An 11,397-nucleotide genomic window follows, 5' to 3' on the forward strand; every position below is an offset into this window, starting at 1 on the left:
GGAATGGGAATTGAATGGAAAGGAGGCATTGGGAGTATACAGTCGGAGACTGACTGGAGAGAAGAAGATGAGAAGGTTTTCTCTTCATCTCTTCGACTGAGAATCATCGAGGGAGGACTGAGACTATCTCTCAGACTCAGAGGTCTGTGACTGTGTGTGTGATGAGTGAACGAGTAATAGTGAATGGTGGTGATCGTTATTTTATTTTAGAGACTAAGGCGGTGCGTGAATTTTACGCACCGACTCCTAATGTCGGTTACCGTTAGCGTTAGTTCTACGCTAGGCTTTACGATTTCGGCTTCACAAATCCTTGGCCCACTCCTAATGTCCGTTGAGTTGGATTTTTATTGAGCCAGGTTGGGCTCCACTGATCCATTTTAAAACTTCATTTGGACCATACTTTTAGATGCAGGCTTTTTTTATTCGGCTGTACTAACTAATAACTAAACTGACTAAATTCTCAGGTACATTTAGAAGCTTTCTTCACGAAACTAAACTCTAGACGAATTAATTCAATGAATTTTAAATTGGAAAATCAACTTAAAAGAAAAAAGTGAATACAAAATTACTCGAGGTCGTCTATCTCTTCATAGTTTGGCCACCTAAGTTCCCTACACATGTTATGATATTTACCAATGTCTTTCAAAGAATGAATGAACTGGGAAAAATTCACAAGCAAAATAATTCATCAATGAGGGCATCATCTGTTTAAACTGAAAATCATATAATTACCGAATAACCTGTTCTAAGTACATAAAAGGAAGATCAGAAAAATTTAAAGAAAAAAAGAAAGGCAAAAAAGTAAAGGGGGAATATATCAAAAAAGTACTCACCGGCCTGGAAAACAAATAGAAAAGCGTCCTACCTCTGGTCCACAATTGCCAAGCCATTTGTATCATGGAGGAGAAAAACATCTCCAATAAAGCAAAGTACCTGAACATTATCACGAATTTGAAGCAGTGTAAATTCGTACATATTAGAAGGAGAATAGGAAAAAGAAAGAAACATCAACTGACAATGATGGCAAGCATCCATACAGTGATGAGTAAATGTTGTTCTTAGCACTTTCTGAGGCAAGTGAGTTACAGTGGGAAATGTCCCAATTAAATACCTTATGAAAGTAAATCAGCTATTTAAGAGCTCCTTTGGTACCACCCCTCGTGAGAGAGAGAGAGAGAGAGTTCATGCTTCACTAGCTTTTATTTATTTAATTAGTTCCTTCGCGTCTATGCTCAACATTGCAAAGGAGCTTGCAAATGAGATCCTTAGCCTCAACTTCCTTTGGGAATTTCAGCTTACAATCTGCATGGCAAAGCTAAACCATTTAAGGAAACACGCAATAAGTTGGACACATAAAAATTGAATGAGAAAATGTCAGGTATAAAACCTGTGGTAGTTTTACCTGAAAACTTTTATCAGCAGTCACAGCCACAATTAACATGGGAAGTATGTACAATGTAGCAGAGGAACTAGCAGCAAGATAGAATTTTCTAAGAGCACATGTTGGAGACATGCATCAATGCTGCCTTACCACTCAACAATTCTTCAGTCAGCTCCATCTAGTCATTATAGTCTGCATAAGTCATTGTACTCAGTATTATGAGTCGTTTTACTTTCATTTGATTAAATGCAAAACAATAAAAGGAATAAGCGAGTAATGAAGTAGTTTTGGTTTGCTCTCGTTGAGAGTCGAACTCAAGACCTCCCGCTTACTAAACGGGTGCTCTAACCAACTGAGCTACGAGAGCATATTGTATGTATGATATATGGGTGTAACACTGTAACGCATAAGATAAGGAGACACATGTCAACTTTTTTCATGAAAAAAATAAATCATCCATGAAAGCAAAGAGAGAGGGAGGAGAGCTCTATCTATCTGAACAGAATTCCATTACCTTTTTTAGCCCATGAGTGGTGACTTCCCTCCTCTTTTCAAGCCCTTGCGTCACTGCATGTCTGGGTCGGAGTCTTCGTGCTTGGCCGATTTCGATCACTTAACTGGGCAGTCGTTGAATGTCAGCCAATCCTCGAACAACCAACCACCCAAAAAAAAAAAAAAATCAGACAGAAAGATATAAAAAGTTCCATAAAACAAAACAGCGAAAATAAACCAGAAGGAACCTTGGAACAAAAGAGGCTTTGTCCGAATTAGGGTTTCTGGCGGGAGCTTGAGTTTGGGTTGAGGACTGCGAATGGCTATGAGAATGGAAAAGGCGGTGGACTGGTGGTGGAGTAGAGGCATTGTACAGGGGAATACTTGGCCAATTTCGATAGTCGATCACCTCACCTCACCGAACCACCAACAACCAACCACCTTCGCACCCGAAAACAGAACAAAAAACAAAGTAAAATCAAACAAAAAGAAAAATTTCCCAAAGAACACAATGAAGAACGATAAGGAGGGAAACTATGCTAACCCGGTCGAAATTAGGGTTTCTTTCTAGGGAGTCGAGGAATGGGAATGCCACCGGAATGGGAAAGACCTATTATCTTCCTCCTCTTGGAATGGAATGAAGGGAGTCTTCGTCAGAGACTGACCGGAGGAAATAGAAAGAGAGAGAGAGAGTCAGAGGGAGGACTGAGAGACTCTGACCCATGACTGACTCTGAGAGATTTGTGGCTGTGTGTGTGAGTGAATGAATAGAGAGTTGAGGTGACCATTTTAATAGAGATGGTTTTTAATTTATAATAGATGCGGCGGTGCGTAAATCTGCGTAATATTTACGCATCGCCTCATAATGTCAGTTGTTTACACTAGGTTGGGCCTTTGGGCTTGACGATTGGCTGACCCATCCTAATGTCGGTTACTTACGCTGGACTGGGCCTTTGGGCTTGACGATTGGCTGGCCCATCCTAATGTCGGTTACTTACGCTGGGCTGGGCCTTTGGGCTTTACAATTAGCTGGCCCATCCTTATGTCAGTTGGGAGCTAGATCTTCTTTATTGGGTTGGGTTGGACTCCATTGATCCATTTTAAAACTCGATTTGGACCAGAATTTTAGATGGAGATTGCGCATAGGGGAATCTCTCCAAATGCGCGTGGGCGGTAAAACACCCCGGATGCATACGAACAAGGAAACGTACCGAATGTGTGTGAACGAAAAATGCCCCGAATGCATGCAAACGTAAAAGAGTCAAATAAGCGCGCAAAAAGAAACGCTCTGAATCCATAAAATCAGGGAAACACTTCGAATTTATATAAATAGAGAAACACGTTAAATTTATAGAAACAAAGAAACGCTTTAGATCCATACAAATATAAAACATGCCACCGGATGCGGGGGAACGAAGAAACGTCTCTAATGCATGTTAGTGGGGAAATGCCCTTGATTCTTGCAAATGGGGCCTACTTTTTTCTTTCTATATGTTTAAAAAAGTTTGTTGCGGTTTAGTGAGCAAATACAAGTCCATTTAAAATTTCTCTAAATTTCTATATCAAACATAGCTTAATACAATTCCAAATAACAAAACGAAGACTTATACTAACTAGAATGTGCAATGTGATCCGAATTGGATATGTCCTAGAAAGTGTATTGTATCTCATCTTATCAATTTTTAGATATTTTCTTCTAAATAATAAATTCTAAATTTGTCTAAGATAACTATTACAATCATGCAGCTTCTAAATAGAGCTTTCCCCAAATTACATGTACTAAAATTATAATTTTGTATATAAAAAAAAAAAAAGCTCTACAACTCTCTCATTTTTCAAAAATTGACTTCACGGAATGCATGCTTCATTTAATTTAGCTCTTCCCATATTAATATATGCAGATTGGCATTAATTGCAGCTAGTTTTTGAAAATTTGTCAATAATTCTAGATTTAGTAATTGAAAAAATATTTTTAATGCGTGATAAATTTACAACGCCTTTTTGTGTTAATAAAAAAGAAATCAACACAGTCAAAGACGCATATCTTTTTTTTATTTAATTATTATTATTATTATTTTGACCGAAACGTACTCTTAAGTTTTAAGCAACCCACGAAATTATTTAGATAGACGAAAGTCGGAGAGAAATAATGCAAATCCTTTCGCATTTGTCTTCCAAAGCCTCCTCACTCTCTTCACTTCCCCTCCCTCACCTCTCTCTCACAACCGCCTTCCACTTCCGCCGTCGCCCTTCAAAATTCCAATTTTACGCCTCCAAGCCCTTCAAAAGTCCCGGACTCCCCCTCCTCGCATGCAACGTCAGCTCCGACCGTAGCCAAAAAGTTCCCATGGACTCACCCCCACCGGAGGCTACCGTGTCCGTCGACTCCGTAACGCACGATTTGCAGAACCAGAGCTTGCTCGCCGACGCCCAGGATCAACCTAATAATAAAACTGGAAATAATGGTGTAAATAACACCCAGAGGGTTAGGTTGAAGCTTGAAGATCTGAATTGGGACAACTCGTTTGTCAGAGAGTTGCCTGGTGATCCACGGACTGATACGATTCCTCGAGAGGTTAGTTTTTTTTTCTTTTTCTATTTTATTTTGCTGGCTTATGTTCTGTTTGGTTCTTGGGAAAGTGGAGGAAGAGGAAACAAAAGTTGTGTATGTATGGCATGTCTTTGTGTACTAGTTGAAAGGCTTTCACTTGCGCTTTTCTTTCGTCCCAAAATCGGAAAAGTTGCTAAATTTAGGCATAACTACTTAGAAAATTGTACTACTTTTAATCGAGGAATGGCTAAGTGACCAAAAGAAATCCGCTTTTATGGGTTGTGTGTTATTAGTTGAGTTCGTCATTAGGCTCGCATAAGTTCTCTTAGCTATGGAACTGTGGCATTGATAGGATTGATTGTGTTATGATCTCTTGCTTAGAGCTACACATTGAGTTTTTACTAGCAGAGGGGGTGTTTATGTTACGCTTTCTGGGTTTTGATTATCAGGTTTTGCATGCTTGTTATACAAAAGTGTCCCCGTCTGCTGAAGTTGAGAATCCTCAGCTCGTTGCCTGGTCAGAATCAGTTTCCAAGCTGCTTGATTTGGATCCTGAAGAGTGAGTAACTTTGACTAATGATGCATGGGTACATTTGTTTTGCATGTGTGGTGTATCATGTTTCATGGGACTAATTTGACAAGTTGTCGTGGAGTTACAGATTGGAAAGGCCAGATTTCCCTCTTTTATTCTCTGGGGCGTCTCCTTTAGTAGGATCGTAAGTTTTTCTCCAAATATTATGTTATGAGGCTCACTTTTCAGCCTGTTGTCAATTTTCATATAGCCTGGATGACCTTTTATTTATACAGGTTGCCCTATGCTCAATGCTACGGAGGGCATCAATTTGGCATGTGGGCTGGACAATTGGGAGATGGCCGGGCAATTACTCTTGGGGAGGTTCTTAATTCTAAATCTGAAAGGTGGGAACTGCAGCTTAAAGGTGCTGGAAAAACTCCTTACAGCCGGTTTGCAGATGGCCTTGCTGTGCTTCGTAGTAGCATTAGGGAATTCCTTTGCAGTGAAGCAATGCATAGTCTTGGAATTCCAACTACTCGTGCTCTCTGTCTTGTGACAACAGGAAAATATGTCACGCGCGACATGTTTTATGAGTACGTCAGCATAACTTTAATTTGTTGACTATTTTGCTTCCTGACAATTGGATCTGTATCTCATCTTGATAACTTAATTTTTTTGCTTCTGTGTATCTAAATGTGTAAACTTGAAGAAGATTTACTGAGAATGGCATATTTTGTTTTGTCCTATAAATATCGAGGATATATATCTTAACCATGAATTTGCTGTTTTTGAAGTCAGTGCATAAGTTCAAGGTTTCATTATTAATAATTCTTTTGAGATGATATCTCTTTGTTTTTTCAAATATTTTAACATCCTTGGTTGGATCATATGCTAAAATACCAAGATCTTGCTCATCCTAAAAGATAGGTGAGTTAAAGGGTAAACTTTACCAGGAAGTTTGTTGCTATTGAAACTGTAATCTTGGAGTCAGGACCTCCTAAATGTCCTTGTTTTAGTTAGAAATATATGTTCCTCAATTTCTTCTTAACAAAAGGTATATCTTCATATGCAGTGGAAATCCAAAGGAGGAGCCTGGTGCAATTGTTTGCAGGGTTTCTCAGTCCTTTCTGCGCTTTGGGTCATACCAAATACATGCCTCTAGAGAAAAAGAGGACCTTGCAATTGTTCGTACTCTTGCAGACTATGCCATTAGGAATCACTTCCCTCATATAGAGAACATGAGTAGAAGTGACAGTTTATCTTTCAACACAGGCAACGAAGAACATTCAGTTGTTGATCTGACATCTAACAAGTATGCAGGTAATCATTTTCCCTAATAGAGTAAAGGTGTTGGTGCTAGTGGTATAAATATTGTTCATGCAGTATAAGTTTACAGGTCATAACTTTCTGGTCTTGTGCTTTCCTGTGGTCTTATCTCAATTATAGTAGTTCACTTACTTCTCTTTTTTTCCTATCTAGAAATTCTTAAAATTCAGACACCCGTTTGATGCACCCAGTTGGCAGTTGTAGAGTGCTACTTGATACAGTAGTGTTCTGGGAAGTTTCGTGTTTCTGATCATGTTAGTAGTGTGGTGACCTACCACATTGGTCTGGAAAGTGATTAAGATGGGATTGCATATCTTCTATGTGCAGTGTACCTTTTGGTCTAATTATGATGCAATCGGCTTCTTCAGCTTATTTTAAAAATTAATTCTATTAGGGATGTAATATATAGTTCTAAAGTTGCATCCATACATTTGCTTCATGCATGTGAGTCCAATTGAATGTCTGGCGTTGATATTGTGGTCGATGTTGCAGCATGTTTCTCAGGTAGCATCTTATTATTTCACTAGCTTTTTATGTATCTTGTACGTAAGTGCTAGATGTGTGTCTGATGTGATTGCTAGAGATTGGTAACCTCCCTTTCCTTTTGGCCAGTATCTCTCATTATGCTGAAACTTGGTTTTTTTCTCTTATCTACCCTTACTGGCTCCTCCAAAAGGAGTTTCTGATAGAATTGTTCCACATGGAAATACTTCATTAACTCTTTTGCTGTCCTTTTGCTCCCATGATGACCTTTTAACAGCTTGGACAGTGGAGGTTGCTGAGCGAACTGCTTCTTTGGTTGCCAGATGGCAGGGGGTTGGTTTTACTCATGGTGTGTTGAACACTGACAATATGAGCATTTTGGGTCTCACCATTGATTATGGTCCTTTTGGATTTCTGGATGCATTTGATCCAAGTTACACTCCAAATACCACGGATCTTCCTGGGAGGAGATATTGTTTTGCAAATCAGCCTGATATTGGCTTATGGAATGTTGCACAATTCACCAGAACTCTGTCAGCTGCTCAGTTGATAAATGATAAGGAGGCAAACTATGCAATGGAAAGGTAGTTGCGATTCCTACTCCTTTCTTCCTGATTATAATATAACTTTAATTGGAAGTTCATTAAACAATTTTTTGTTTGTTTTTGGATTTGTTATAGATATGGAACAAAATTCATGGATGATTATCAAGCTATAATGACCAAAAAACTTGGTCTCCCCAAGTACAATAAACAGTTGATCAGTAGACTTCTTAATAATATGGCTGTTGACAAAGTGGATTACACGAATTTTTTTCGGTTACTGTCCAATATCAAAGCTGATCCCAGCATCCCAGAAGAGGAGTTGTTGAACCCACTAAAGGCTGTTCTATTAGATATTGGGAAGGAGCGGAAGGAGGCATGGATCAGCTGGGTGACAACCTACATAGAGGAGGTACAATGAACTCTGGTTTTCATATGACTCCCATATTCTAAAAGTATATTAGTTTGATACCAAAAAATGATGTTTCACTCAGAATATTAGTAAGCTTATCAAATTGCTCCATGTACTGTTAAAAGCAAAGATTATGACATTGTCATATTTAATTTTCTCACACAATGTGTTTTTTGCTTGTGCAGCTGGCCACTAGTGGCATCCCAGATGAGGAGAGGAAGGCCTCAATGAATGCGGTGAACCCTAAATATATTCTCAGAAACTATTTATGCCAGAGTGCCATTGATGCAGCTGAACAAGGGGATTTTGGAGAGGTTCGAAGGGTGCTCAAAGTAATGGAACGGCCATATGATGATCAACCGGGAATGGAAAAATATGCTCGCTTGCCCCCTGCATGGGCTTATCGGCCTGGAGTTTGCATGCTTTCTTGCTCTTCATGAGTTGTTTATGTGATCATGATGTTATATAGATGACAAAAAAGAGACCTTTTTTTCCCAACAGTTTATCTTTGGTCATAGTAATTTGTCGTATATAATAGTCAAATTCAGTTTTTTTCCATCCAACAATGGAAAAAAGTGGCAATGTTGTATGATTCTTGTTTCTGTATGCATTTAAAACAGGTTAAAGAAATGCATCAAAGAAAAAGCATAACAGCTTAAAGAAAGGATAGATACTTGAAACATATTACAACCTGTACCTAGGCACGAAAAAGAAAAATGGCATGAACATTTCACATTTCGTATTTGTTGCTGAAAGATTGACCGACTTTGACTGGATCAAGCTCTGCTTATCTCTTTCAATGGTGGAAAGATGATTGCATGTGTACAATTTCTCTTTCATTTCATGTATGTAGGTGGTGGGTTTCACTATTATGTGGGGGTCCTTCTTACATGTTTGAAACAGAGCTTGTGTTTAATTGAAACGTTTTTTTTTTGTTGTCTAATTTCTATTAGGTAATAGGTAAAAGATATGCTTTCAACCAAAACAAAAAACAAAAAAACAAAAAAAGATAAAAGATAAAAGATAAATCCCATGAATTAAATACATAAGATTAAGCAAATCCGAATGGATTATTGCCTAGAAGTAGAACACTGTCACTGAAAAATTACTTGGAACAAGAAGTTTGCATGTATGAGCCAGCAAGTCAAGAGTGATTGGTTTGCAAGAAAAGAGTGAAAACCAAAAAGAAAAATGAAAAAAGAAATGAATGGTATATACAAAACGGTGCGTTCCACTGTAAAAGATTGAGCGGAGCGCTGTTAGAGCCAGCAAGGACTCGGTCGCTCGGAACCTTGAGCTTTGCCTTCATTGCTCTCTCTCATCTGTGGTGTGGTGGTTTGGTATCTATCGGTATGCATCTACTGACTGTTTTCCTAAGAATCTCTATTTGTTTTCTTTAAGTTTTTCCCTTTCCTGAAATGTGGTAGTATGAGTGGTTTATTTTTGAATCTTTAGCTTATCTCTATCTATGAGTTCATGCCTAACATTATATGCCCATTAACTGTTTGCTCAAATGCCTCAATGATAGTCTTGAGGCACAATGGGTTCATTCCATTTGCTATTTTGATTGTAGCTCTATTCTAATTGAGCTGCATGGTATGCCCTGTAAACAAAATTTGGTCTATCTGTAAATGGTATCAAGAAGCCAACAGAATACATTATAGCTGTAGATGTGGTGGTTCTGGTTAGTTCTTTCTCTGCTTTCCATAATATAATATCAAGCCTTCAAGTAATACATGTTGTAATTCTCAAGTATCTTACAATATGCGTAGTCGACGATTGTTCTCAAATTGATATTGTCTAAAAATATTGTCTTTACAATTTTCTTTGGTCAATTTGATGAAGCTTTTCTAATGGTTGTTCATATTATACATGATAGTTGAAATTCTTATCAACTTATATCATGCTGTAACTTGGAATGATTAACATTTGTATTGAGTGACCTTACGGTTCTCTCGGTTTTTGATGCATGAAGTTGTAGCATGCTAATCATTTCTTTAAAGTCTATAGAAGGCAGTGGACATCATGTGATCTGAACACAATAATATGAGATAATTCCATGTGATGGTAAACAAAGATGTACAATTAATTATGCTGAGGCCTGCAGGGAATGAGAGTTCCACGAAATCTTGAGGTCTGGAAAATGGGCACTATCAACTATCTGGATGCACTTAAGCTGCAGGAAAAGTTGGTCTCTGATAGAAAAATTCATATGATTTCAGATACTCTCCTGTCCCTGCAACATCCACCTACATATACCCTCGGAAAACGTCAAACTTATCACAATTTATTGATTCCTGAGTCTTACATTAAAAGAATAGGAGCTGAACTGCACTACACACAAAGGGGAGGAGACATTACATTTCATGGTCCACATCAAGCCATCTTATATCCCATTGTTTCTCTTCGGGATATTGGGCTTGGTGCTCGGAAATATGTGGAGAAACTTGAGTTAACTATGATTGAATTGGCATCTCAGTATGGCGTGAAAGCCCGTGCTGGACAAACAGGCGAAACTGGGGTTTGGGTTGGAGAGAGGAAAATTGGTGCAATTGGCGTACGGATTTCATATGGAGTCGCCTCTCATGGATTGGCATTCAACATTGATCCAGATTTGAACTATTTTAAGCATATTGTGCCTTGTGGTCTTGCGGATAAAGAAGTTACATCATTGAGAAGGGAGACAGACTTGGTGCTTCCTACAGAAGAAGTAATTCAGGACCAGTTGGTTTCTTGTTTTGCAAGACTATTTGGTTATGATAATGTTCTATGGAAGGAGACTCCTGCAATATTTTCAGACAATGGGGAAATCAAATGAGATATATAATGTATACCAATGAATAAACTATGTAAGCTTTGTACTCTTTCATCAATTTTGTTTTTTAAGATCAGTTTGATGAAAATTGCTGAATTTGTATATTGTAATTTTTATATGACAAGTAATGAGGAAAACTGGTAATTAATTCTATATTGTTATCAGCCAAGTTAAATCAAGTTTAGAAATCCTAGTTATGTATAACTGTATATGAATATTGGATGAATCCAGCTCTGAAATTGGTTTTCCTAGATGGGACTGGGAACCTGCAAAAGTTGTCAGTATATGCTGAACCTTTGGGGAGGACAGGACATTAAACAGCCCAAAATGTAAAGAAAATTACACAGCAAAAGCATTGTAAGCATGACATACAATAAAAAGACCATTTTTTTTCAAAAATTTCAGTTCTTGTTTCTTAGTTGATTATTTAGCTGGTATTCTACTTTTAAAGTTGTTCTGTAAAACTATAGGACAGTAACTTGTGAAAATTGCTATTTGAAATTCAAATGTATGGTGTTGATCTTAGGACTATCAGACTAACAGTAATATGGTATCAATTTCTCACATGGAGCAGCCTGTGACCTGAAAATCCTTTCAGCCCCTAGTCAAAGATAACATGTTTGATTAGAAAACCAAGCACTTCCCAGTTGCATGTTTGCCTCTTGTGTACTGGGGTGTTGCCCTGTTTTCAATAGTTTTTTTTTTTTTTTTTAAGAGAAAAGGAATACCATGACCTTCTGGATTCAGTCTACAGTTACATCAGTTAGTCCTTTAATCAAAGAGGCTAGATGTGAGCACTGTGCTCTATCATGGTCCTGCTGACATAGACCACATGCTTTCCTCTGCTGAAAGATTCTTTAATCCACATGTACTTGTGAATC

The 11,397-nt window shown here is 38.1% G+C and overlaps 2 protein-coding genes and 1 non-coding gene across 4 annotated transcripts; 2 read left to right on the forward strand and 1 right to left on the reverse strand.

Moving 5' to 3' along the window:
• Positions 1–1,674: 1,674 nt before the first annotated feature.
• On the reverse strand, positions 1,675–1,748 carry TRNAT-AGU (transfer RNA threonine (anticodon AGU)). Its single transcript has one exon. It is a non-coding gene; the product is annotated as a tRNA-Thr (tRNA).
• A 2,261-nt stretch (positions 1,749–4,009) lies between these two features.
• LOC147296064 (selenoprotein O) lies at positions 4,010–8,346 on the forward strand. The gene is made up of 8 exons (XM_086230045.1): positions 4,010–4,448; positions 4,874–4,983; positions 5,084–5,140; positions 5,232–5,531; positions 6,011–6,258; positions 7,025–7,331; positions 7,428–7,701; positions 7,887–8,346. Exons 1-8 carry the CDS (start codon positions 4,023–4,025, stop codon positions 8,139–8,141), a joined length of 1,977 nt encoding a protein of 658 aa, XP_086086171.1. The 5' UTR covers positions 4,010–4,022; the 3' UTR covers positions 8,142–8,346.
• A 442-nt stretch (positions 8,347–8,788) lies between these two features.
• LIP2 (lipoyltransferase 2) lies at positions 8,789–10,835 on the forward strand. 2 transcript variants are annotated; one of them, XM_086229294.1, is made up of 3 exons: positions 8,789–9,051; positions 9,809–10,550; positions 10,769–10,835. In XM_086229294.1, exon 2 carries the CDS (start codon positions 9,812–9,814, stop codon positions 10,517–10,519), a length of 708 nt encoding a protein of 235 aa, XP_086085420.1. In that variant the 5' UTR covers positions 8,789–9,051; positions 9,809–9,811; the 3' UTR covers positions 10,520–10,550; positions 10,769–10,835. The 2 variants fall into 2 exon arrangements, with proteins under 2 accessions (XP_086085420.1, XP_086085419.1); XM_086229293.1 differs by lacking the exon at positions 10,769–10,835 and having other exon boundaries at positions 9,809–10,695.
• The last annotated feature ends 562 nt before the right edge of the window (positions 10,836–11,397 follow it).

This window comes from Dryas octopetala, chromosome 1 (genome assembly GCF_963921425.1).
Source record: "Dryas octopetala chromosome 1, drDryOcto1.1, whole genome shotgun sequence".
In the NCBI taxonomy this organism is placed as follows: domain Eukaryota; kingdom Viridiplantae; phylum Streptophyta; class Magnoliopsida; order Rosales; family Rosaceae; genus Dryas; species Dryas octopetala.

What these genes read in the sequence shown, in the direction of transcription:
- LOC147296064 (XM_086230045.1), top strand. Translation starts at nt 4,023, where the DNA reads ATGCAAATCCTTTCGCATTTGTCTTCCAAAGCCTCCTCACTCTCTTCA. An exon ending in ACGCGCGACATGTTTTATGA is followed by an intron (nt 5,532 to 6,010) that starts GTACGTCAGCAT and finishes CTTCATATGCAG; the next exon opens with TGGAAATCCAAAGGAGGAGC. An exon ending in TGACAACCTACATAGAGGAG is followed by an intron (nt 7,702 to 7,886) that starts GTACAATGAACT and finishes TTGCTTGTGCAG; the next exon opens with CTGGCCACTAGTGGCATCCC.
- LIP2 (XM_086229294.1), top strand. Translation starts at nt 9,812, where the DNA reads ATGAGAGTTCCACGAAATCTTGAGGTCTGGAAAATGGGCACTATCAAC.